This window comes from Barbus barbus (assembly GCF_936440315.1).
Source record: "Barbus barbus genome assembly, chromosome: 25".
Lineage (NCBI taxonomy): Eukaryota > Metazoa > Chordata > Actinopteri > Cypriniformes > Cyprinidae > Barbus > Barbus barbus.
Window position 1 is genome coordinate 16,391,438 of NC_136753.1, and position 27,632 is coordinate 16,419,069.

The 27,632-nt window shown below is 35.4% G+C and overlaps 1 protein-coding gene across 4 annotated transcripts in view; it reads left to right on the forward strand.

Annotated features, from left to right (window-relative positions):
• Positions 1-27,632, forward strand: part of LOC306845443 (disks large homolog 1-like) — a 127,766-nt gene that overhangs the window by 92,691 nt on the left and 7,443 nt on the right. For 2 of the 4 annotated variants that reach the window (XM_079378246.1, XM_079378247.1), the window contains exons 7-18: positions 227-277; positions 905-1,029; positions 2,217-2,386; positions 2,508-2,644; positions 5,442-5,586; positions 7,920-8,046; positions 10,533-10,689; positions 10,883-10,985; positions 17,948-18,062; positions 20,677-20,853; positions 21,977-22,043; positions 23,521-23,620. In XM_079378246.1, coding sequence (XP_079234372.1) covers positions 227-277; positions 905-1,029; positions 2,217-2,386; positions 2,508-2,644; positions 5,442-5,586; positions 7,920-8,046; positions 10,533-10,689; positions 10,883-10,985; positions 17,948-18,062; positions 20,677-20,853; positions 21,977-22,043; positions 23,521-23,620 — 1,474 coding nt within the window. Of the gene's footprint in view, positions 1-226; positions 278-904; positions 1,030-2,216; positions 2,387-2,507; positions 2,645-5,441; positions 5,587-7,919; positions 8,047-10,532; positions 10,690-10,882; positions 10,986-17,113; positions 17,137-17,947; positions 18,063-20,676; positions 20,854-21,976; positions 22,044-23,520; positions 23,621-27,632 lie in introns of those variants that run through there. The other 2 variants (XM_079378249.1, XM_079378248.1) reach the window with 2 other exon arrangements.

Genomic DNA, 27,632 nt, shown 5'->3' on the forward strand with positions numbered 1-27,632 from the left:
GAAACTGTTATCAATCCTATAATTGGCCATCATTTTTGATGGGGAAAAAACAAAAACAGAACCGAATACAGAGAGTAAAATCAAATAATTGCTAACACTCCTGAATTACACAAACTTGCAGAACTAATCAAGTTTTTTGGGTGATGGTAATAGAGGAGGTCATTTATTTATATCTGTATATTTTAACATTGTATATTGACACAATTCGTTTTGTTAAAACTTTCAGGTGAATGGAACAGAAGCTGATTATGAATATGAAGAAATTACACTTGAACGGGTAAGATTGCTCTGACAATGACAAAAATGACAGGTTCTTACAGTGTCAGTAAGATTACCATATATTACACCATGTATAAAAGTATATATGTCATAATATTTTTGAGTGTCTGAATAAAACTGTATCATAAATTGTACAGTGAAAAGAGATGTTAATTGGTCATGCTCAAAGTTTGAAACAGTCACTGTCAGAAAGAGAATATTAAAGAGAAAAAAAGCTTGAACTACATTGTTAGGACAATACATACTTATTACATTTGATTAATAGTAATTTCTACATGGAATTTTTAACATTTAAAGTTGTATATGTTAACATATTTGATGCATTTTTGTGCTATTTATAATACAATGTTTACAAATAAACATTGCTGTAAAAGTTATTTCATGACACCGAACACATTAATAACTACTAATGCAAACCATATAGGCCCTTATTAGGAAAATTGTTGTGAGTGCTGAACTGAATATACATATTTGAATCAAATGTTTTACAGATCAACTGCTTGTAACATTCACATACACATTTCTCCTTTGATTTGTTTTGGACTTAATAATGTCTTTTTTGTCATTTTTGTTAGTTGACATTTTCTCTTTTTTGTTCTGACTTGTTTGTTTTTTTCACCTTTAGGGGAACTCAGGCCTGGGTTTCAGTATTGCAGGCGGTACCGATAACCCCCACATCGGCGAGGACCCAAGCATCTTTATCACAAAGATCATCCCAGGAGGAGCTGCCGCACAGGATGGCAGGCTCCGGTCAGAGAATTTGTTATTAGGCCTGTTTCACATCACCCTTGTAAATAGCACATATTTATTTCTGAGCCCAGGTTACAAGTTAACAGCATAAGCAGCACAGTTTTGTGTGGATGAAGTAGCAGAAGTGTAGTAGTTGGTAGTTTTGACTGCTGAACCTATTTTTCCCACATGTAGAGCACTGTGTTCAGCAGAAAACATGTTGAAAATGCACTGTAAATTTATCAACAGAATCTTTTGTAATCTGCTAAGAACACAGGACGCTAGCATACAGGACCACATTCCCTCGGGCAATGTCAGAGCGTGGTACAAGGTTCACACTCCACGGTTCTCACACCCAAAAACTTCTGCATTTACAAAATGGTTTTGCTTGTAAATGCAATATGGGCATCATTTATAAAGCAACAAAATAATAGTGCACATCTCATGTAGTGATTGGAAGAAAATATATTACTGTTTGGGGTCAGTAAGATTTTTAAAAATGTTTTTGAAAGAGGCTGCGTTTATTTGATCAAAAATACAGTAAAACAGTCATTTTTGTAAAATATTATAAACATTACTTTTTTGTAACATTTCTGTCACTTGTTGCTACTGTCACTTTAAAAGAATTCCAGATGTCGTTGCTGAATAAAAGTGTTATTTCTAAAAAAAAAAAAAATAACCAAAACTACTGTTCAAGTTTAATGTAGCAGTATGGTGCACAGTTTTTTTTATAAATAAATCTGACTTAATCCTGATGATTAAGCAGTTTAAAGTCTTCCCTAACTGAGGTTTGGATTTACTGTGAATTAATTAGCATGTGGACAGTAAATATGATTCCCCTCCTCATGTAAATTGAATTTCTTCCTCATGTTACATACTGAAAAAGTAGTTGTCAGTGACTCACTCCCGATAATAGTATATTTTATAGCCGTTATTATAGAAAATCCTCAGTGTAGTAACCAGAAATCCCATTATTTTCTGTATAGAACTATAGCTCTTATGCAGTGTGAAAACACAATGCAACTTTTATGTTGCGGTTGCACTGCTGCTTCCCTTACATGTAGCTTGGTTTACAATGATAGCTGATTTGTTTATACACCAATTTAGAGTTTTGATTGATTGTACTCCAAAGAACACTTTATCATTGTTATTTATGTCTTTTATTTTGGACTGTTTAGTCAGTGTTCTCTCTCTTTCTCTCTGTACAGAGTTAATGACTGTATACTGCGGGTAAATGATGTAGATGTGAGAGACGTAACTCACAGCAATGCTGTGGAGGCACTGAAGGAGGCAGGCTGCATTGTCAGACTGTACGTCAGAAGAAGAAAAGCTGTCACAGAAAAAATAATGGATGTAAAGCTGGTAAAAGGTCCTAAAGGTAAAGCCATCTCTCATCTAAAGATTACAAAATAAAAGCATGCTATGTCATGATGTTTAATCATCATAATTCATGTTAGGAAATGGTTTAGCAAATGGTTTACTCTGACCTCTGTTGACAGGTCTAGGTTTCAGTATAGCCGGAGGAGTTGGAAACCAACATGTTCCTGGGGACAACAGTATTTATATCACCAAAATCATTGAGGGTGGAGCAGCCCACAAAGATGGACGGCTACAGACTGGAGATAAACTTATGGCTGTAAGTAAAACGTTAACTTTTCTATTATCTATACATTTACTAAATAACATTAGAAGCATTTTACATTGGAAATTGAGGAAATTCAATTTATAAGAGCACTTTGTTTAACGAGATGAGATGTAACAACCTATTTATTTAGAGCTAGTGCAGTATTGCTAACTTTTATTGCTAAATATTCCTCTACAATTTTTTTTTAAGCTGCCACTTTCAACCTGTAGTGGAACTGGCAGAATGCAACTATACAATCGTTCGTGTTTAAAGGAATAGTTCACCCAAAAATTAAAGGAGCACTCCACTTTTTTTTGGAAATAGGCTCATTTTACAACTCCCCAAGAGTTAAACAGTTGAGTTTTACAGTTTTTGAATCCATTCAGCTGATCTCTGTGTCTGGCGGTAGCACTTTTAGCTTAGTTTAGCATAGATCATTGAATCGGATTAGACCATTAGCATCTCGCTCAAATGACTAGAGTTTCCATAATTTTCCTATTTAAAGCTTGAGTCTTCTGTAGTTACATCATGCACTAAGACCGACGAAAAATTAAAAGTTGCGATTTTCTAGGCTGATATGGCTAGGAACTATACTCTCGTTCCGGCGTAATAATCAAGGAAATTTGCTGCCATACCATGGGTGCAGCAGGCGCAGTGATATTACGCAGCGCCTTAAAGAAGTCCCCAGCTATATCATAACTAGTTACCTAGATGGGGACTACCTTCAGGCGCTGCGTAATATCACTGCGCCTGCTGCTTGATTTCCTTGATTATTACGCCAGAATGAGAGTATAGTTCCTAGCCATATCAGCCTAGAAAATCTCAACTTTTCATTTTCCGTCGGTCTTCATTAACTGTTTGGAAACAAAGCATAAATGTGGATTTCTTATCCTGTTGCACCCTCTATAGGACCAGCAACTAGTCGACGTCAAGCTAAAAGCGTCATGGCATAGCCATGTAGCCACTAGTCGGTGCAACCCCTAGTAAAGACAAAATTGCTCTGTTGCCTGTGGAGTCAAGACATTTGCAAATATGATTAAAAGATGAATATGAGACGACAACGACAGAATATCACATCTTATTATTAGACGTTTCAACACATACCAAATGTATACCAAAAGTTTTACCAAATAAAAAGAACAGCAGTTTTAGAGTTCATCCCACTCATTGATGTGAGCATAAGTATTGGGACAGGTGAACATAAGGCAGATATAAAAGATTAAAAGCTATTATTTAGTTGTAGATCCCTTGCACACAATCACAGCAGTGAGTCTGTGACCCATAGATATCACCAGACTCTTGGTCTCATCCTTTGAAATACTTTTCCCAGCCTTTAATGCAGCCAATCCCAATTCTTGTTTGTTTTGGGGAGTTTCTACCTTTACTCTCCTCTCCAGCTGGTGAAATTCATATTCAATCAGATTTAAATCTGGGGATTGACTTGGGCAATCTAAGACTTTCCATTTCTTTGTCCTTATAAATTCCTTGACTGAACTGGCAGGGTGTTTTGGGTCATTGTCCTGATGCAATATGAAGCACTTCCCAATGAATCTGGTGGCATTTTCTTGAATATTGGTAGGCAAGATGGTTTTGTATCCTTCCAAATTCATTCTGCTACTGTCATCATACATTAAGTCATCAGTAAAGTTGATAGGGCCTGTTCCAGAGACAGCCATGCATGCCCATGCCATGACACCACCTCCACCATGCTTTACAGATGAGGCTGTATGTTTGGGATCATTTGCAGTTCCCTTTTTTCCTCCACAGTTTTGCTTTCCCATCACTTAGATAAAGGTTCACCTTTGCCTCATCGGTCCATAAACAGTTCCAAAACTCTTCTGGCTCACCTTTTTTGCAAACTGTAATCTTGCCTTTCTGTTTTTGGTGCTGGTCAGAGGTTTGCATCTTGCTGTGTTGCATCTGTAATTCTGTGTCAAAAGCCCTATTCGGACGGGACTAGTTTTACAGGGGGTCGTTAGAGAAATTTGTGTTTCACAGACGTACTTGGTGATATTTTTTTTTTATTATTATTATTTTTTTTTATTTTTTTTTTTTTTACATTTTTCCTTGTGTGTTTTGGCCAACGTGAATTACAGTAGACACTCTTACTATATATTTACTATAATATTTAGAATGATTTCTGAAATATTCTTTGATACTGAAGACTGGAGTAATGATGATGAAAATTCAGTTTTGATCACAGAAATAAATTATATTTTAAAGTATAATAAAATAGAAAACTGTTATTTTAAATTGCCATAATATTTCACAAAATAATTTTTATCTGTATTTTTGATCAAATAGATACAGCCTTGATGAGCAGAAGAAACTTCTTTAAAAAACATAAAAAATCTTACTGATCCCAAACTTTTGAGCGGCAGTGATCTTTTTTTTTTTTAAACAATTACTTTTATACTTTTGAGCAAGGATGCATTAAATTGATCAAAATTACAGTAAAATGTTGTTACAAAAAATAATTCAAATAAATGCTTTTCTTTTGGACATATTCTTTTAAAAAGTCCTTAAAAAAAGTATCACCATTTCCACAAAAATAAGCAGCACAACTGTTTTGAAAGGAGTGCTATTATAACCAAATCAGCATATAAGAATGGTTTCTTAAGAATCATGTGACACTAAAGTGTGGAGTAATTTGCCATTACAAGAATAAATTAGGTACTTAATTAAGTTTACTGTATTTTTGATCAAATAAATACAGCTTCTCAAAAACATTAAAGCATCTAACGCACCCCAAACTTTCATTTTGTGTGTTTCATCTGAAAGATTAATCTAATCATGTGCTCGGTTACAGGTGAATGCTGTTTGCCTTGAAGAGGTCACTCATGAAGATGCCGTGGCTGCCTTGAAAAACACCCCTGATGTCGTCTATTTAAAAGTGGCGAAACCCACTAGTGTCTTTATGAATGATAGTTACGTTCCTCCTGATGTCACCAGCTGTAAGTAAGCTTTTCCTTACTTCCTCATACTGTATTCTTTTTTTTAATTAAAAGAAAAAGTCTTTTACTTACTTAGAAAATAACAGTATGGCGGCATCATCAATATGGTCAGAGAATGAACCGACTTGCCATAAAGGCACTTTGACTCAGTTCTGAGGTCCCATGCGCACTTATGGCTTAAATCCCACCTCAAAGCCGCTAGACACAGCACTTTCTACTGATGGGGCAGCAACTCGTGAGGACAGCCACTAAAATTGACTGTGCAAAGTGCTGAGTGATGACAGTCGATAATGTAGCACCTTGGTGATGTTCCAGAGGCAGGCCAGATCCCCCAGCATTAGATTCTGAGAAAGGAAGCTGTCATTAGGGCTTAAAGGCATGAAGGACAAAAGCACATTTAATCATGAAGTGCATCACGTGGCCAGCTCCCCCATCCGGCAAATCCAGCATCAGTATATGAAGAAAAGAGTGCATCTGTGTTGCAGAGGGAGTTTTAAAGCCATGTAAGGATATCTGCACATGCAGACAACAATGTCTCGGTCATGTGTGTGTGCGTAATGTGATTTTTCTCAGAAGGCGTAAACGGAACAATTTCATCAGTGGTGCCATTTCATTATATCTGTCAGCCAGTCAGGCACTGCGTAGGGATTTGACACGTGAAGGACCGTTTGATGAGAATTAAATAAATGGGTTGTCGATGTCTGCAGTTAGTAATTGCCCAGTGCGTACCCTTGACTTTATTACACTTTACATCTGACACAGTCAAATAAGGACACATCTTTTATAACAGTGACATCTATTACAGAGCCTTAAAAGGATTTTGCTCACACAAAATGAAAAATTTGCCATTATTTACAGATGCTAATATTGGTTCATTTAGATGTATGCACTTGGTAAATGCTTCTTTGCAATCTAATTGCATTTGATCGCTTCATGCATTCCATGGAAATCAAACTTATGTCCTTGCTAGCTGTATCTCTGGTGTTTGAGCTACATTGGGTAACACTTTATTTTAAGGTGTCGTTGTTACACGTTACATGTACTTACTATTATAATAACAATAAATGGTGCACAATTACATCCAAATAACCCTAAACCAAACCCTTATCCTAATCTGAACCATATAGTAAGTGCATGTAGTTAATTAATATTACTCAGTACTTAAATTTATAATTACACTGTAACAAGGATACCTTAAAATAAAGTGTAACCCTACATTGTGCTTATGTTGTGATTTCGGTCACACTTTATTTTAATGTTTCCTTTTTGCAGCGTAATTGCTCATGTAAGTAAAAAGTGAAATGAATTAACGACATGTATTTACTTTATTAGGGTTTGGTTTAGTGTTAGTTGATTTTAACTGTGAATAATTTACTACAGAATTTATTTAATTATTATAGTAAATACATGTAAAGTGTGACAAGGACACATTAAAATAGAAAGTGTTACCATTATATTTTAACACTGCGAGGGACTTTTGAAGAAAGTTTGTCTTTTATAAGATTTTGAATATAGCGCACAGGTCATATGGACTGTGTTTATGGAATATTTATGGGTTCTTTTGGTCCTTTTTGGAGCTTGATGTGAAAACTTAATTCCTTTATTCAGCAAAGATGCTTTAAATTAATCAAAAGTGACTAAAGAACATTTTGGCTTATATTGTTGCAAAAGATTTATTTTTCAAATCAATGCTGTTCTTTCAAACTTTCTATTCATCAAAGAATCCTGAAAAAGATGGATTAAAAACATTAAGCAGCTCAACTGTTTTTAATATTGATAATAATAAGAAATGTTACTTGAGCTCTAAATCAGCATATTTGAATGATTTAAAGTAAAAATTTTGCATTATCATCCCAGGAATAAATTGCATTTTAAAATATATTAAAAATAGAAAACACTTGTTGTGAATCGTAATAATATTTCACAATAGTACCTCCTCTTTTGTAAGTCGCTTCGGATAAAAGTGTCTGCTAAGTGCATTAATGTAAATGTAATTTTTGATCAAATAAATGCAACCTTTGTGAGCATAAAAAGACTTCCAACAACAACAAAAAAAAACTTACCCCAAACTTTTGAACAGCAGTGTTCAGTATACAAGAGAGGTGATGTACAAGTATAGAAGATTGTGTGCAAAGAGGGAGTAATCAATTATGATTTAACTTTTACACAGCAAGGTTTTTTTTTTCTTCAGCAGTTTTAGTATTTGGCTTGTCTGTACATGTAATTCTTCACATTATTACATATGAGTTGTGTGATTCTGACTATGAACATTGTCAAATGAGTTTTTATCATTACGCCAATAACATCATATCTTTTGTGTTTTATTTTTTCAGCCTATTCCCAGCACATGGAGAACCATATCAGCACCCAAAGCTATCTGAGTCAGCCATTAACCCCCGCCACCCCATCTCGGTACTCTCCTGTCTCAAAAGGCATGCTGGGAGATGATGAGATCACAAGGTGAGCCTTTGCCCTCCCCATTTCTTTGTCTTCATGATCATGATATCCTTTTGCCATAATTTTACATTTGATGGCATTTGGTTCAGAGGTCGTCTGTGCAGTTCCTATCGTTCATTAAGATTCCTTGACCTTGCGAAGTGAAATGGTCATTTGTTTCAAATGAAAGTTGATACAGATCATGACTTGCTTTTAAAATTATGCAGTCATATTCTTTGACCTTGCTCATTCTCATTACCTTTGCTCTCATCACATATTCGAGGGCTGTTTTTAGTTTTCCTACACGTCTTTTCTCTGTATCATCCTCCTGAATTTTGGAAGATAATGGTATATAAGTGTCATTACATGTAGCTTGGTGTGAAGACAGCTCTATAATTTTGAATAGATATGAGGTTCAAAGAGAATAGCATTTCTCTTCACATAAGATAAGCTGCCCAAGGTTAATGGAATTTTTAGTACATACTTTATATCTGCATAATGGTTCTGGCTTTTTATACTACAAAACAGATTATATAGAACACTCATGCACAACTCCTCACATTAGTCTTGGGTGTTGTTAGTAGTTTGTCTGGCCTCATTCTGCTGTTACTGCCCTTATGAAAGGCATATCAAGTTTTTTGGGGTTATTCCCTTTTTTCCCTGTTACTGAGGTTCAAGAATTATTTTGTTATGGCTAGCCCTGTGAGGAATATTGCACACAACAATGACTTGAACTCAAATGAATATAAAAACGTGATCAAACTTGCAAGTTGTAATTTGGCTGGCTGCTACATGTTCCTTAAACTGTCAGTCTAGCATAACAGAATTCAAAATTCAATTAATTTAAATTACATTACTGTACATTGTACATTACTGGTCAAGCGTTTGGGGTCTGTTATTGGGTTAAAAATACAGAATAAAAAATGTATTGTGAAATATGATTGCAATGTAAAATTACTATTTTCATCATTTATAATATATTTGAAAGGTTTACTTATTCTTGTAATGGCAAAACCTTTCTCATATTTTATGAATTTACAGTTCTATAAATCACATTTTTTAAATAAAGCTACCTCATACATCCAGATGGTGGGAACCCTGGTTCTTCAAAGAAAAATAAAAAAAGATAATATCTTGATTTGTAATAGTTTTAACTTAATTTAAACTTGATTTTTTATCATATTTTGAGGCCCTTTTGGAAGTTTGCTGAGGCTCCCTGGTTGAGGACCTGGTTCACAAGGACACATTTATTAGGGACATATGACAGGTCACTCAGCATTTGTTGGGACAGTTTTAAATGTCCTCCGGAGAGCTGTTGAAGATATTGGCTCATTAAGATGTAGCATCTGTGATTTGTCCTGTTGACTATTCACCTTCTCGCCTACCTGATTTGTTTACTCATTTCGCAAGAGCTGTCCATCAGTAGAGAGCAGTATTATGAGAGCTGGCTTGCAAATGATATTGGCCAGACCGCCATATTTTGTCTAGTAGAGAAAAGTTGACTCGTAACAAGGACACGCACGGACATACTGACTGGTGTGCTTTACCATATTTAATCCTCTTTAATCGGGGGGATTTGTTTCCTATCGGAAGAATTCACCAAATACGTCAAATTGATGTTAAAATCAAACAGCCTCTTACGTCGTAAGCTAGCGTCATGATATGACCAACCAATCTGTGAAGTCAATTTTGGCAAATCTGATAAGCCTTGAATTAAGACTTAATTCTACAGGACGGGTCGAAAAAAACCCCAGTTTTATAACTGAAATTTATGTGAATATTCTGATGTCATGATGTTCTGCTAAACCTTTGTTCTTAAAGTATGTTAAGGGTTAAACGACCTGTTTGTAGCCATGTTGAGTGAGGGTTTGTTTTGAAAACACTGAAATGCTACAGAGCCAGTAACTTGACGCTCTGCTGCCATCTACAGACATTCAGATGTTCTCACACATGAAAAATGTGATGCAGCTTTACAAACGGCAATGTACCTCTCTGTAGTTCATATTTTGTTCACTAGAGGGAGATGCAGTCAAATCTTTTCCTGAGATGTTTACTAGAGGAAGATGTAGTTTGTTTGTTTTTCTGAGATGGCAAATAAATAATGTAAGGACATATTGGTTTAATTTTTAATTGAATTTTGAATCAAGTTATAAAAAATAAGTTAACGTAAAATTAATTTTTAAATCTGCATTTAAAAATATTTCTGTTTTTATTTCACTTTTAGTTTTAGTAATTTGAATTCATACTTTAAACTTATTTAAAATTTTGTAGCCAATGGAACATTTTTCTTATAAATTTCTTATAATAAATGTTATTATGTTTAGCTTTTTTAAATCATATTTGTATTTTATTTCTTTTTTTTTTTTTTTCCAATAATCGAAAGCAGTTTTGAATGGTTTTAGTTTGGTGTGTGTGTGTGTGTGTGTGTGTGTCAAAATAAAGTTTTTGTAAGCATACTTTCCTGACCTGTTCACTCGTATCAACTAATAAATTCTGGTTTTGGTTTTTAGGGAGCCTAGGAAAATAGTCCTACATCGTGGCACCACGGGACTAGGCTTCAACATTGTAGGAGGAGAGGATGGAGAGGGAATCTTCATCTCATTCATATTAGCAGGAGGGCCTGCAGACCTCTGTGGAGAATTAAGGAAAGGAGACCGTATCATCTCTGTAAGATATTTCAGTACATTTCAGAATGTCTTTGTATGTCTTTTTAATTACAACAGCATTTAAATCTGCATACATTTTAAATGAATTTTTCCAGGTTTATAGTTGATTTTACATTCTGAATTTTTCAGACTGTTGGATCCCACTGGCTGCGATTTGCATCAGTGCTTATTTATATATTGTATGTGTGCTGTAGGTAAATGGGGTGGACCTCCGCAGTGCAACGCACGAACAGGCAGCTGCAGCACTGAAGAATGCTGGACAGACTGTCACCATCGTGGCTCAGTACAGACCTGAAGGTGGGTAGGACAGTTCCTCTCACAATATTTCAAAAAGACCAGGATGTTTCAATGTTAACAACAATAATAATAAAAAAAAAACATTCTTATGGCATGAGTCTATTTAGAACTGGATTATTTGGCCTTTCCTTTGTAACATGACCGCTTCAGTCCTTATTTTCAGATTATTATATAAGGGTCTGTCATGTTTCATTCTGATACCACTAAATGTAGCCTACACTTGATTCAAGCCTAAACCTCATAAACTTACCTTTTATACTAATGAATTTCCACACTTTTCTTCAAATTTGTTTCCCCGCAGCTTTTTTTATTAGAGAGAATCTCTTTTAAGATACAAACTCTAGCTTTTAGCTGAAAAATGTGATTAGATGCAGTATAGCCTGAAAACTACAAATGCTTATTTGTTTATAGCTGGGCATGTCAGAAAACCGTTACATGGGTGGTGGACTGTGATAATGGGAAGAATCTCAGTTGCAATGACTGTGGATTTAATAGAAAACCTGTCATTTGTGTTTAACAGCCTATAGTGTATTTAAAGTCAACATGAAATGCCATTCGCAACCCATTTTTCTTCCATATTCTGATATTCCAACAGGACATTGGGCAAGAAAAAATGTTAGGTGGGACTTATTTATTTCACAAATTACAGCATGCACAGTAATATTGTGAAATAATACTTTTTCTGCAATGCCAAATGTGAATTTTTTTAACAGCCTCTAATCTTCAGTTTCACATGATGGAAACTTTAGAAATAATTCTGATATGCTGATTTTGTGCTCAAAAACATTTCTTCGTCTTCTTCTTATTATTATTACAGTTCTGATTAAACGGTTGTGCTGCTTAATTAATTTTTTTTCTGGAAACTGGAATTTTTAAAATAGAAATTAATTAGCATTTATTTGAAATAAAATCTTTTGTACTGTTACAAATAAATGTCTTAACTTTCCATTTTGATCAATTGAATGCATCTCGGCTGAATAAAAGTGTCAATTTCTTTAAAAAACGAAATCTTACTGACCCCAAAGTTTTGAAATAAGGATAATGATTTCATGTACATGTAAGTGATAATGTTCACAGTCTCGCTGTATGGTGTTGTGGTCGTGACTCATAGCGGCTTCTTCACCCTGAGGAGTTGAGTCCAGCCTGGCCGTTCTTTCCTTCGGCTCGGCAGGCCTGGCTGCAGTGTCTATTAAAATACCAATGGGGTAGTGATGACCCTCAGCGTTTTGGCTGGCGATGGTCTGAGAGGGTCTAAATTAAGCTTCTGAACAGGTCTGTGTGTGTGTATGTGTGATCCAAGCTCCTTTCACACCCTTAGCGAGCGTATGTGTGTTTATGTTGCATCTTCTCTGTTTGGTGAAAGCTGTTGTCTTAGCGTGGCTCCTGAGCCTAGCTTCCTGTACCCATCATGCTCCTCCGTTCATGGCCAGCACAGAGCAGCTCTGCCCTTTAGCTTGACTTTCACTAGGAGAACGTTCCACAATGCGTTCTCTTTATCACACGGCATAGACTGCAGAGAAACAAAAGAGAGCACTTCGAATCTGAGCTCTTCAGCACCTGACCTGCTTTTTACTTGTTGATTTTAAATTTATAAGCAACTACAAGCAACCCCTTATGAAAATTAACCATGGTTTTACAACAAATAAGACAAAAAAACATGGTTACTATAGTTAAACAATGGTAATCAAAAATTAACCATGGTTTTGCTACACTAACCATAGTTTGACCGTAGTATTTGTAGTAAAATTGTGGTTATACAAATGGTAATCAATACAACAACAAAAAAAAAAAAAAACATGGTACACGCCTAATTTTCGTAAGGGACATGATTTCTGGCTGCTAATCAATATTTTTTTTGGGGGGTTATTTTGGTTTAATTTCACATTCTTTTTTAAATTAAAAAGATAAATGTTCATTAGGTTTTTCCAATTTTCTTTAAATTATACCTTGTACTTTTGTTTAAATTCATCTAACATCACAGTTGAAATAACATTTATTTATATGTTGGCTTGACAATGTCCTGAAACATGCTAGCCACATGTTAAAACATGTTAGCAAGTGTTAAAATGTTTTAGCTAAATGTGCTAGCATTGTTAAAACATGCTAGCAAGATGCCAATAATTTGTTTAAAATATGCTAGCAGTGTGCTAGCAACAGGTAAAACATGCTAGGGAGATGTTAAAATGCTAAAAATTATTTTAAATGTTATTTTTGTTAGCAACATGCTAAAAACCAGCTAACACATGTTTTACCAAAACATTTAACTTTTTTTCTTTATACAAAGTGTAATTTCTCGTTCCTCCTTTTTGTTTTTGTTTTGAAATATTACATGGACATGTTTTGACATGTTTGCAATTTACCCATTTGATTTACCCAAATGTTTGTTTAAAATATTTCCATAGCGTAGTCTCTCATCTTCCCTGATAGTTGTTGATGAGTCAATGTAGCTTTCCAAAAAAAAGCCCACCTACTGTCATCATCTTGAGTTACAGTGCGGGTATCAGTTTGCAAAGTCTCATCTCTGCTTTCCATTCAAATATAGATGTGGAGGGTTTCAATACTGCATTATGTCAATATAATAGTTTTTTCCCCCATTTTTGAAACCAGCAGTGAAGCTTCTGCATTGAAAGTTACACGTTTATAGTTGCTACAGAGAAATAACCGACCTCCATGTGAATCTGTATGTTGTCATCCCTTTTCCATGCCAGACATCTCATCAATATGCTCTTCTGCCCAGTATTCAGTCAGCAAGATGGAGATTGGTCGTGCCCAATCAGGCGGCCACAGGTGCGAGCTGGGTTCAGGCAGCTCCCTGTGGGGAGAATGAGCTGAGATTAGATCCAACTCCCTCTGCTCTCCATATGCAGTGTGTGACAACATGCATAATAAAGCGTCGAAAAGCACAGACGCAGCACTCACTTTGACCAATGGCTGCTGAAGAACTGCTGAGGGAGGACCTTGTCAACTCTCCAGGGCTTCTCTTAGTGAATATGTCAGTGCTGTGTGGTGTTTTCCATTTAGTGCAATAACCAGAGGATGCTTTAGATATCTAACTAAAGAACAGATGTTGTGGTGTAATGATTTAACTGTGATGCAGTCGTTCCAGAGCCTCCATTTTTTTTGACATGAGAAACAAATGGCATTAAATGTACACTGATGGTGGTGTTTGGATAGGAAATGAAACCCCTTAGGGCCAGACTGCTTTGATCAGAGGGATTTAACGGCTCTTGTGCTGGAGCTTAAAGACATCAGTGTCTGACACACTCACACACACACACACACACAAACTCACACACACACACACAAACTCACACAGCTGAGCTAAGCACAAGTCCCACTTCAGTGACATGCCCTCCAGTTATTTACAGAGTTAAGCAGAAATGTACCCATTTCACTTACCTCAACAAACAAAGAAACCAACGCTTTTTGCTTTGTGTGACCAGTGTGTTTGACTCAGCTATATATAGGTGTGATCAAATAATACCTAAATTTTGCCATTGCTTTTTATTATAAGCAAGTTTTATTAGATATTAATTTCTATAATTGTCTTTCCAGCACCCTCCCTCTACCTTTAGTAATGTGGAAATGTAATTTTATATTTTGTGTGCGTACTAGAATAATAATATATTAATAGTTAATATATTGCTTTAGTCAGACCAGGTTGCTTGCTTTTCTTGTAAGATCTGGCAGCACTGTAATGCTTAGATGGCAATTCTAGTTTTACTCTGGTGTTAGTCTGATTGTGTCAAAAATTTGTTAAACTTCCTTTAATGCCTTAAAGTATCAGTTAATATGTATTAACTGAAAGTGCTTTAGCCACATACATTAGCTCTGCAAACTATGACTACGATGACAAACTCAGTCAGATTAACAAAGACTAAATCCTCTCTTGCACCTCGTTAAAATTCACATATTCATGAGATCATAGCGGTCTTGTTTTGATTTGATGACTCATAAAATTTTGTGAATGCTTATTCTGTCTACATGGCACTAAAGAAAGTGATCCATGCCCAAACATTTTTTTTAGATATTTAAGTCACACTGCTGATATTTGGTGTTTTTTTGAGAATCCGTGCCAGTATTTTGCTGAAACTCTTCATTATGGATGCACAGAATATTATATCTGTACCCTGTCAGTTATTGGCAGAAAGATTCGATTTTTACATTTGTTACCTTTGCCATCATCTAAAACTCACTTTTAGTTAATCTTACAAGCATGAATAATTTAATAACACTGTTAAATTTGATCTTAAGCAATTCTCTGAATGAATATCCATTTTCATTATGTATTACCAAAGTTCACTTGAACCAGTACAAAGATTGATTTAATTTTTAGTGCTTTTCTTGTTATGTACTGTACGCTATATAGTACATAATTTTGGCCATGTATCATATCCAAGGCATGACGTGAAATAATTATCGGCTTTGCTATTACGATTTATCTAATCAAGGAAGTGTTAAACTTTGGAGCTTGTACATTTGTTCTAATGATACTTCAAATCAGTTGATTTAGCTTTGGCCATTGTGCCTTAATGCCATTCCTAAATATAAAAGCTCCTAATGATTATTCATCCAACTTTCATTCTTTTGAAACGTGACTCAAAGCGTATGATTTCCTCTCTCTGCCTCCTTCCTTTTTGAGCTTTCTGACAGCCCCTTAATTGTTTTGTTGTTTGACACAGAATTGATGACGATAACATTCTGAATTCCTGATAACATGAAAGCCTTTCACTGTTCTATGGCAGCACATGCATCATTACTCTCATTAAACTATTCATTCAAACCAATGTAATCCTGGGGGTACTAGAATTTAGTTTCCCGTTGTTTCGTCTGCATGGACTCTGCGAGAAGCCATGAACGTTCTCCAGTCTTTATTATGAATGACTATGCATTTCTGCTATATCTAATTATAGACTTTTGTTCATCACCTGAGACTTGCTTGCATCCATTATGTCTCATTGTCTTGTGTTTATCTACCAAGGGAAGATGTGAATTCAGAGAGAAAACAAGACAGAGAGATCATTTATTGAAGATAATTTAAATGTTTTACAGTACTTATGAAATATACATTTTGTCTTTTCAGAACATACAGTATCTCCAGTAATACAGGAACACGTGTAGATAGAGAGAGAGCTCAGCCAAAAAAAAAAAAATAGTGATTTACATACATTTACTTCAGTGTGTTTTGGTCATTCCTATTATTCTGTACATGGAGTGAACTGTAATGAATTTCACTCTTGTTTGAGGGGTTTTTTGTTTGTTTGTTTTTTTAATTATGGATGGATATTTCAATAAAAATTCAAGGTCTTTCTTAATTTCTTCCTCTCCAGTCAAAGTATTTCACACAACCATTTGTGGAAATATTGTTTTTCCTGTGTCCTTAATATCCCTTTCTATTCTGTTAGAAAAGAAGTGACACATTTTGATGAGAAAGCAATAATAATATCAGTAAATATTGGTAATGGATTTGATCAATTTTGTGATGTGAGTTTGTTAGTTGGGTTCTCTCTAAAACATTCCATAAAAATACTCCACAAAGATTTACTACTAGCTTGTGCAAGCACAAACCCATTTAAAAACTACTACAGGATTTACTAATGACAAGTAGTGACAAATTAGCCAAATTAGCCAGAAGGCAATGGCAGTGGTCATCAAAACGATACAAATATCATCATACGCCTCAGTACTCTACTATTTCTCCTGTTGTTAGTTCACTCTGTTCATTTACTTTCTTTGTTTTGCTTGGTGAAATAAATGTGCGGTTTTGTGCTAAACAAGCCAAACATGGGTTAGGGCTGTGACTTCAACAAGAAGAGAAAGAGAGCGCGAGAGAGAGCAAGAGAGGGGGGAGGGAGGGGTGAATGAGCAATTGAAGCACTGTTTAGTCCATTAGCATCTGTTATGTTGCTGTGCTGTAGGTGCTCAGAGAGGCTTTGCGTGGAAGCGTCCAACTAAGGCAAGTTTACGCACACATATACGCGCTCAAACACATTCGCGTACGGAGGAGAGCAGCTGTGTGTGATTTGGAGCTGTCCTTCAGCACCACAACACAATTGAACTCCCACATGGAGGGGTAGAGACAGACACTGAGAAAAGCGCTCGGAAACTTTCGCTCACTGTAGACTCCAGCACAGCTCTGAGAAAAGAGCTTGTAAGTATGCTGATTTACTTTTAACTTAATCGAACATTGATTTGTAGCAAGAGTTGGTGTTTTATTGTGCATTGAATGTTGTGTATGTGGCATAATGTAATGGTTGTATTTGTCATGAGGTTTGAGGGTTTTGTTTTTTATAGAGGATATTTTAACAGACTTGGTTAAAAGATTTTTATTTTTTGAGTTGCTTCCTTGACTGACTTCAAAGTAACACTTTCTTGATTCAAACCTGTCGTGAGGTCTTTATCGGGCTATAATGTCAGCATTTCTGGTTCTATAGCTTCAATGTCTTTCTTACGTTCTCTTGAGGTCAAACATGGGGAAAGAGCAGGAGCGTTAAGTGGGTTAAACCACTGAATAATTCATGAACCTTTTCACTGTTTCAGTCTAGCGTGAGCAAACCTCCCTCACACAGTTTGAGTCCTGGGAATGGATGATGAATTCACCGGATCTATCTCATTAAATAAGATTTCTCCAACATATCAGACTATATCTGTCCTCTCTACCACTTTATGCCTTGCACATCTGTGTGTATGCTCATGCATCTGTCTACTATTTAGTGTTTATGCATTTGTAACACTCACACTTGACAGACCTTAAACAGAGATCCTATACTTTCTCCAAATGCTCTAAACCACACATAATCTTTATATATGTCTCTCTCTCTTTTTCTGTCTGACTTTCTTCACTCCATCTCCATCGATATTACCGATCCACCCTGAGGCTCTAGGTGTTAGAGGTTTTTTTCCTTGTTTATCTCTTCTCAGCAGGAAAGCATGTGTAATGTTGTTTTCTGTGTTTCCAACAGAGTACAGTCGATTTGAAGCCAAAATCCATGATCTACGGGAGCAGATGATGAACAGCAGTATTAGTTCAGGCTCCGGCTCATTGCGGACTAGTCAGAAGAGGACCCTGTATGTCAGGTGAGCTTTTACTAATCGCCACTAGTTACATTTGATCTTCCAAACATGCTTAGATCCTTAATCTGCCGAGATCAACACAGGACTGTGGCACTTCTGCAAAAAAACACAATGCATAGTATGAAGTACAGTTTTACTGTATTTTCTACCCTTTTATTATTATTGAATACGTACAATTATTTTACAATTATTTTATATCTAAAATCTAAGATTTATTTTTAAAAACCAAAAAAAAATTTTCCGCAAAATATCATGCTGATAATATAATGTGTGATTTTAAAAATGTATAATAATGCAAAATAGAAGCATTTTCACTGAATGCTTCATACATGGACACAATGGGGTGTAATGTCTATAAATAAGTACTAAATATTCACATAGTTCAAAATTAATCTCTAAAACCCTTGCAAAAATTGGTCATCTTGTTATGGCTTTCATTATTATTTGACCAGCAATCTCCTTGTATTTATTTATTTTTTTTAATATAAATTGTTTTGTCTGCTGCTGAATGCGTCATAAAGGGCCCCTTATGTGAATGTCATTCTCTGAAGTGTGCCTGTGTTTTTTGTTGCTTTCAGAGCATTCAGGCCAGTGGTTACACTTACACAGTAGATTGAATCACATCATTCCAGGCAGCAACACTGAGGCGAGACATGAAGGGCTCTGTATTGACTGAAAGTTTGCCATGTTTTTGGAGAAAGTCTTTTTACCTTCCTGTGTTCACAGATTCCCGTTGCTCATAGCCTATAGCAGAACGGTAGCAGTTAGACGTAAAGCAATAGATGATCAGGATTATGTAAAACCATTCCTGAAGTTTTATGTGGCTTTTGTTTGACTTTATTCTTTAGCTCTCAGGTTGCTGCTCTTATGTTTTAATAAGAACAGCTTTGACATTTTGAGGATTCGAAAGCCCCTGGGCACTGGATTCTCTACACATGCATGCGGTATTCACGGATTTAAAACCTAATGTGATTTTTCAGCTGTGTAGGTCACATTCAGCTCAACCCATAAGATATTGTCCCTGTATGTATGCGTTCTGAAAAATATTAGTCCAATTGGTTATCATAAGAAAAATAGCATTATTTTAAGTGACAGAAAATCTCATCTAAAATGAACTGAAGGACATACAGCAGAACGTTTTACATAGTAAGTGTATATAATGACTGATTAATGGAAACAAACAGTGATGGAAATGAAGAGTAAGAAGCGCTTCCATAAATACCCTGCCTCTAAAGTGCATATTATACCTCTAAGCAGATTAAGACACGTAGAAATCATCTGCATTATTTGCTGAAGGGTTGAATAAGGGTTCTTTATGTGCTTTTAAGGGTTAAAGAAGGCTTTGGTGTTCCTTAAAGCCCCATAAGCTTCTCAGATGCCCTGGCTTCCTCCTGGAAGTGCTTCATTATTGATGAGGAAACAGAGCTAAGCTAGTCAAGAGCTTGGGCAGCTAGTTACTTCAGCTCCAGTTCTCTTAAATGCACATGCACAGAACAGCAGTGGCCTACTTAACATCTCAGGGAATCTGTCTGTAGGCAAATTAGTTAGGAAGACGGGCTTTGTAATATGTATAAAATAACTTTGGAATTAGAAAATGGTTTCATTGTCTTTTATGGTTATTTAATATTCATAGAATCTCATGTATGCACAGTCTACTGTAGAGGCTTTTCTTGCTGTTGTGTCTGATTTATTGTGCTTTTTTAAAGAAAAGGTTTCATTCTCCCCTTGAAAATCACAATTTTGTTTGACATGCCCAATTTCTATTTTCCCTCTGAACTTTAAAATAAAGGCTGTTCTTGCTACTGCATTTCTAAAACTGATTCTAGCTTAATTAAACCAAACCTTAGAAATGTAGATATGTAAAAATATGGCAAAACCAAAAGATGCTTTTTGTTTGAACATCCAGACCAGTCCAACTTTGCAGCATTAGCACAACCAATAGCATGAGTTTTGGGCGGGACTATCAGTTTGTTCTACCAATGGAAAATGGGGGAGTGTTTGAAAAGCAAAAACATACATTTTAAAATATTTTTGCGATTTCTGTTTGGTGATGCTAGTGGCACAGAAATTTCATCAAAATGAGAAATGTTCCACTTGAAATGTCATGTTTTTGACTAATTTTATGATATTTTGAAGAGTAACATTATGCAAACTTTTATGTGGGAGTTTTATATATGTGACCCTGGACCACAGAACCAGTCATAAGTGTAATTTTTTTTTAAATTGGAAAGAAAAAAAATCTAAATATCGAGTTTTAATATATTTACGGTAGGAAACTGACAAAATATATTCATGGAACACGATCTTTACTTAATATCCTAATGATTTTTGGCATAAAAGAAAAATCTATCATTTTGACCCATACAATGTATTTTTGGCTACTGCTACAAATATACCCCAGCGACTTAAGACTGGTTTTGTGGTCCAGGGTTACATATGATCATTATGTATAGTAATAATTATTGTTATTATGATTTTTTTTTTATATATATATTTTATAATGTTAATTTATTACCTTATCAACCAAGAAGATTCATTGACATTAATTGGCTTTTTGCTGTCTCACTTATTTTTTCTTCTCTGAAAAATAATTCATATTACATTCTCACTCTTCCAGAGCCCTGTTTGATTATGACATAACAAAAGACTCCGGCCTACCCAGTCAGGGGCTGAACTTCCACTTTGGCGACATCCTACATGTCCTGAATGCTTCGGACGAGGAGTGGTGGCAAGCGCGGCATGTGACTCCAGATGGCGAGATGGAGGAGATGGGCGTCATTCCCAGCAAGAAGAGGTAGGCTGTGCCCCCATGCATTCCAGAGCACACTATATTGTGGAAATAGTTCAGTTAACCCTCTTTACAGTGATTAACACAATTGTGTGTTTAATGCCACATTACCCACAACTCATAGTCTTTCCACTAATGTTTCTTTCACAATGTCTTCCGTTTCAGTTCACTGCCTGCCTTCATTTTGTTTAATTATCATGCATTATTCGTTGTAATTTGTAATAATGAGCAATGAGCACACATACATATGCACAATGGCATCCAAGAATGATCATATTTGAGACTATATATACTTGCATAAGAGAAAGCTGAAGTAAAAGTAACTCTGCTCTCTGTGTGATGAGGGTTTTAACTTGACTCAGCAGCTAGAGATAGAAAACTGTTTGAAGAATGTGGGTGTTTCTTCAATCAAGAGCACTTTATTTTATGTCTCAGGGTTGTTATTTTTTTTTAACTAATAGGTTGATTTTTTTTTTTTTTTTGTAAAAAATATATATATTATCAAAATTACAATGGCTCTTCAGTCATGGCTTCTTTTCCACCACAACCAACAATTTTGCCCCAGTAATGTTTTATCAAAGCTTAGTGTACTTGGTTACTAAACTGACAGAATGCTTGAGATGAAATATAAGATGTTATAAGCGAGTTACATACAAACGTGTGACAAAATAATTAAATTGTATTTAGAATACGAAGATGCAAACAAGTCTACTCTATTTTTGCCAAAGTCATGGGTTTGCTGTCGCCCATGTCTAATTAGAGCCTTATATTTCAGCACTGATGTGTGATGCTGTGAGAGTTTCTCTCTCATTCTCTCCACCCAACTGTATGCTGATTGAAACTTGATAATTGACTTCTCACCTCATTCTAAAAATTGACCTTAATCTTGTCTCCCTACTGATGACGCTTGATTTTGAAGCACAGGGGACAGCCTGCAATGCTCTGTATTTTTAGAAACAAGTTGGGATTTCTCTTGGTGAAAGTTTCTGATCTGCATCATATTTCATGATACTTCGACATATTTGAATTTTGGGGGTTAGATGTCATCTAGATCCATCAAAGCACAGTTTTTGTAACAATATGTTACAAAATGTACTTGCCCTAATGTCTTTGTCTCCTTCCTCTTCAGGGTGGAGAGAAAAGAAAGAGCCAGGTTAAAGACGGTTAAATTCAACTCCAAGTCTCGAGACAAAGGGGTAAGTGTTTGCTGCTCAAATATTTACCATGTATGGCTTTAAAAAGCATCTGTTTATAGACTAATACATAATAAATGGACCTTTTATGTAAAAATTTAATCTTGTTTACTTGCAGTCATGCTGACATAACCTTAATTTGACAGAAATCAGAAACCATTTTGAACACGCCTTGTAACCTATTTTGAAACATTGTTATTTTATGCTAATTTGAGATGAAAAGTGCTAACAAGATGTTCAGCATTAGAAACATTTTGTTGCACCTTTGTCTTGTGTGACTTTTCCAAAGCCAAAAATGTTCTCACATAAGATGACTAACAGCTGGCAAGTGTAAACTCTAACAAAGTAGTGAAGTATGTAAGTGATGAATCATTCTTCATGAATGAGATGCTTGTTTGAAAATTTCTTTTTGTGAAATGAATTCAGATATCTTTTTTCTGTATGTAGTGTACTAATCCTGTGTGTCTGTTCACAATTCTCTCCAGTGAGAGGATTCTTTAACCGCATGTTACTATTAGGGCTGGGCAATATGGTAAAAAAAAAAAAAAATTATTATACATAATACTTTTATTCAGCAAGGACACAATTCAATTCATTATTAAATTGAAAACATGAAAGTAAAGACTTTTACAATGCCACAAAAGATTTCCATTTCAATTTATTGCATTCCATTCCATTTTCATAGTCATGATCTTTAAACAGCTCTTAAGGTTAAAGGTTAAAAACCTTAATTAAGGTTAAAAACCTTAATATCAAAGCAATATTCACAATGTTGATTAATTTTATATGACCACAGAATATATTGTCGAAAATCAATATACTTTGCCCAGCCCTAGTGATTATAACACTTTAGTCTTTGCAGCAGTATTGTGTTTAGTACTGAACCAACTCATCATCCACTCTTCACTGTCTTAGCATTTTCAACTGCATTCACTAATGCAGCATGAGTGCATGAATATTTCAGAGAACAAAAAGATGTATACGCTTGCCATTGATGTCAAACTGCTCTTCACTTTCTCTTCCTGCACATTACTCATCTGTCCATCTTTTTAAGTGTGTTGTAACTTTGTTCCTGTCCAAACCCTTTGATCAATGCCAATCACTAACTTTAATCAACTAGGAGGTTGGTCTGCATGTCCTAGCATTTGTGCTGTAAACCCACCTTGCTAACCTTGGTTGTGGTAACTACCCTTTAAATTGATCTGATGTTCGGTAATCCCTCATAAGCTCTACTGTGTCTGTTGCCATCTCCAAACCAAGATCTGGTTTCATATCTATTTATAAGTTCTCACATTAGTGATTGTTGTCATTCCAGCATCATTTTATTGGATGGCGGTGGCTATAGAGTCAGTAACATGGGCATCTGTTATGTTGGGCATTTGTTCATACTTCAACTCACCCAAGACACCCAACACCATTCCATCTGTTCTTCCTTTTTTGTTCTCCCCCCACCTCCATTCCTCCCTCTCCTCCTTCCCAGCAGTCACTCAATGGCAAGCGTAAAAAGAACCTCTTTTCGCGAAAATTCCCTTTCTACAAGAACAAGGACCCCAGCGAACAGGAAACAAGCGATGTGGACCGTAAGTACATTAGCCGTGTGCAGGGCAGGGTAGCGCCACACACGGCAACGCCAACACCGCTGAACAAAACTCTTGCTTCTGCAACAACCCTAAACATTACGGGAAATCTCTACTATTGTAAATCATTGTGAGGTAATTTAGGGACCGAATATCCATTGAAAACCACCGAAGTCTCCATATCTGGGTTTGTTGCAAAGCAGGATCAGTGTTCATCGGTAAGACGTGATGTGTTGTTCCAGTAATCATTTTTATTTTTGTGGTTTTCTCTTGTTCCGTGCTCTCTGCTGACTGCTCTACAGGACCTGAGTGACGACAAAGGCTTGAGTAAGTCCACAAAGGCAACAGCAGACCTACAGTACCCCACTGGCCCCACCAAACTTCCTTCGTTCCCCATAAATCTGTCTTGCACGTTTAGCGGTGATGTTTGGTTAGAATTGTTGCGTCTGCAGCCTATTTTATGTCTAGATGGCTATAAAACGCAAGCTTTGCAGAGCAGTGCTATGTTCAGGTCCTTTGTTGTCAATTATGCCCTTAACATGTTAATTCTGCTGCTCTTAAAGGGATAGTTCAATCAAAAATGAATTTTCTGTCATAATTGACTAATTTATAGTATTGGCATAATTTGTTGTTTTATAACAGGATGGAAACATGTTTAACTGTGGCAATAATGTGATAGAATTTATTGTGGCAGTAAATTCTGTCCTCCAACTCTTCTAGAGTATTGCTTAAAGTGATGTTTCCCCAAAAATGTATTTCCAAACCTGTATGCATTTCTTCTATATTTTTTAAGATATTTTGAAGAATGTTGGTAACCAAACAGTTTAATTTCACATTGACTTGCATTGTATGGGCTAAAAATACAATGGAGGTCAATGGGAACTGAAGCTGTTTCGTTGCAAACATTCTTTAAAATGTCTTATTTTATGTTCCACAGAAGAAAGAAAGTCATACAGGTTTGGAATGACGTGAGGGAGATTTTCATTTTTGGGTGCACTATCCCTTTATCAACATTTGCATTATAAATGCATTGATTAAATCGTGGTGATTTTTAGGTCTAATTCTTCGGTGCACTGTTAAAATCAACTCGCAAACCCCTTGAAGTTCCCCCGCAACCCTCATCTAGGAAACCCTACACACTGTAAAAAAAAAAAAAAAAGTAGTTGAGCCAACTAAAAATTTTAAGGCAACCAGCTTCAGCAGATTTTTGAGTTCTCTCAACTTATTTTTGTTGGTGATTCTCAACTTTTTGTTGTATAAACTTAAACAAGTTGAGAACTCAAAAGTCTGCTGAAGCTGGTTGCCTTCATTTTTAGTTGGCTCAACTTTTTTTCTTTTTTTTTACAGTGTGTAGGGTTTCCTAGATGAGGGTTGTGGGGGAACTTCAAGGGGTTTGTGAGTTGATTAAAAAGAAAGCTAATAAGTAATTAAATTAAATGGAACATTCAAATAAATTGTGCAGCATAATTGACAACTGAAATAAAACTAAAATAGTCATATCTAATGCAATCATGATTATCAAATCAAAGGCTCAGATTTAATTAAATACATAGTTTGTTGCATTACGTTCACTTTGTTTATATTCAGATTCAGATTTTCCAACATTTTTGTTCCAAAATGAGCCAAACTAGTATTCTACCAAAATAAAAACTTGATGATTTAACAAGTGTTTGAACATTTGAAAGTAAAGAATTTAAGAAATATTTGTATTGTAATACCTTTAAAAGTAACTGTTTCCATTCGCTGTAGAATTGTAGTTTTCTTTGTGTCTGGATGTCTCAGCAGGAGCAACATAAAATAAAATCATTTTAAACTGAAATTTAAAACAACTAAACTAAAATGCTTACTAGAAATAAAAATAATGCAAAAACAATGGAGAGATCCAGGCAGGCAAAGTCTTTCAGTAAAATGTGTTATTTATTGAAAATTATAAATGATAACAATTGCATATGATAATAGTAATGAAAAAAAAAAGAAAAAGATCAAAAAATGAATACAAAATCTAAAACTGAATATGCTGAGTATATTCTGTTAAAATTCCTGAGAGTATAATCTAAATTGAAGTATAATAAACTTAAATCAAAAGACAAAGCCTTTTGGAGTATTTGATATGAGCTGAAGAAAATAAGAAGCTGTGCCAGAAGCCAACTTGAGTAATATACATATACTAGAGACTTACATCCTATACAACATCACCAGATGTTATGTCTGATCGATAGATGTCAGGGAATTTTCTATATATACACCTGGCACATGTTTTTCTCTGTCAAAGAGCGGTCACGGTGACATGACAGTGATCAGATAAAAGTACACTACCAGATGAACTTGTGGTTTTACATCCTTTGTGCACAAACAGCAAGCTTTGCAAATCTTCAAATATCAGTCTGCAAATTTCAGTAATTTGAGCAAACATCCTTGCATATAATAAAAAATATTCTGCAGAGAATAAGTTTCCAACATCCGGTTCCCTTAAGCATAACAAAATGTACCTTTTATATATCAAATAAAGAAAAATATACTTTGTCAATGGAATATGAAGAAAATAATAGTAATAAAGAAGAATAAATGAATAATACTTGAGTATATGAGTAACATAAAACAGTAATATGAATATGTAATATGAATATAACACAAAAAATCATAAAGGATAACTCATAAAGAATATACTGTACAAATGAATATGAAAAATAAGAAATGTAACCACATTGAAAATTTGCATACACCAAAATAGATTTGATATTTTATGTTTCTTTTGATGTTGTGATGGTTAACCAACATCAGAGAACTGTAAACATGCAAATTATAATGTTAACTCAAAATCTCAGGGGATACTTCAAGTCAAGATATTACTTCTAAGGGTTTCGGCTAACAAAAACCCCTGCGAATCCCGGGTTTAGGGCTTTGAACAAATGCCTACCCCAAAGTATTAAATGTTGGTGTGTAACTCGCATCTTTTTCCTTTACTTATTTTTAGTGATCGACCGATATTGATTTTTTATAACCGATACCGATACCAATTATTGGCATGTCTATGTGCCCGATAACCGATATGCAGAACCGATATTTATTTACTGTTATAAAGTAAATAAATGACTGCGTGAAGTAAGTCCATACTTCACTTTGGTTTTACCTCCTTTCAGTCATCTTAACAAATTTTTTTTTGAGAATTAGCAGTCTTTCATGCAGGGCTCTAGACTCATTCTTCCCACTGATCTCACTTTTGCGCACGAGCACATCATTTGGTTGCAATTTGTTTTTTGTTTTTGCTACAACATTTGATTAATCAATGCATGCTGATGAACTTTTATCATTCCTTTTTTCGTGCGCTTTTTACTTTCAAATTTGCGATCTTGGTGTCACATTTTACAAGAAAAGATCATTGTCTGTTTTGCTTATATCTATACACCTTTAACTTTTTAAGACTAAAACAAAAGATGGATTCATTGTTATTCTTAATTAAAAAGCGCAACAACAATAAAACAGTACGTTGACAATGACAAACTCTTACATAACATTTATCAACAAAAACGAATAAGACGAGGCATGGCATAGGACACACCACATGCTGTACTATATACCTAGTATATTACAGAATGTTTAGCAAACTCTGAGGAAGCAAATAAATATTAATATATATATATATATTTAATTAAGGAAAGCAGCATAACCTGAGGTAAACAGCAAAGATAACAAGCTTCTCAAAACGAAAACAAAAAGAAAAGTAAAACTAAACTGGCTGTAGCTGACAGGACTTGCATGTTTTTTCTACAAGAATACCACCACGTTCACCTTCTCTGGTTTAAGAAGCGGTCTTTTACTTTAGTTTGAAAACAAATCCATCCATTGTACTCCATCCGCGACGCGCACCTTCACGCTCGTGCTGACGCAGCGAGTATAAACCAGGCTCTACCCACGCTCGCGCTGAAAGCACCTCTCTTCACATGATCAGTGAAATCTGACTCCTGCTATAATGTGCTGCGGCTGGCAGCGCGCGCTGTATGAAGCAGACGCTTTG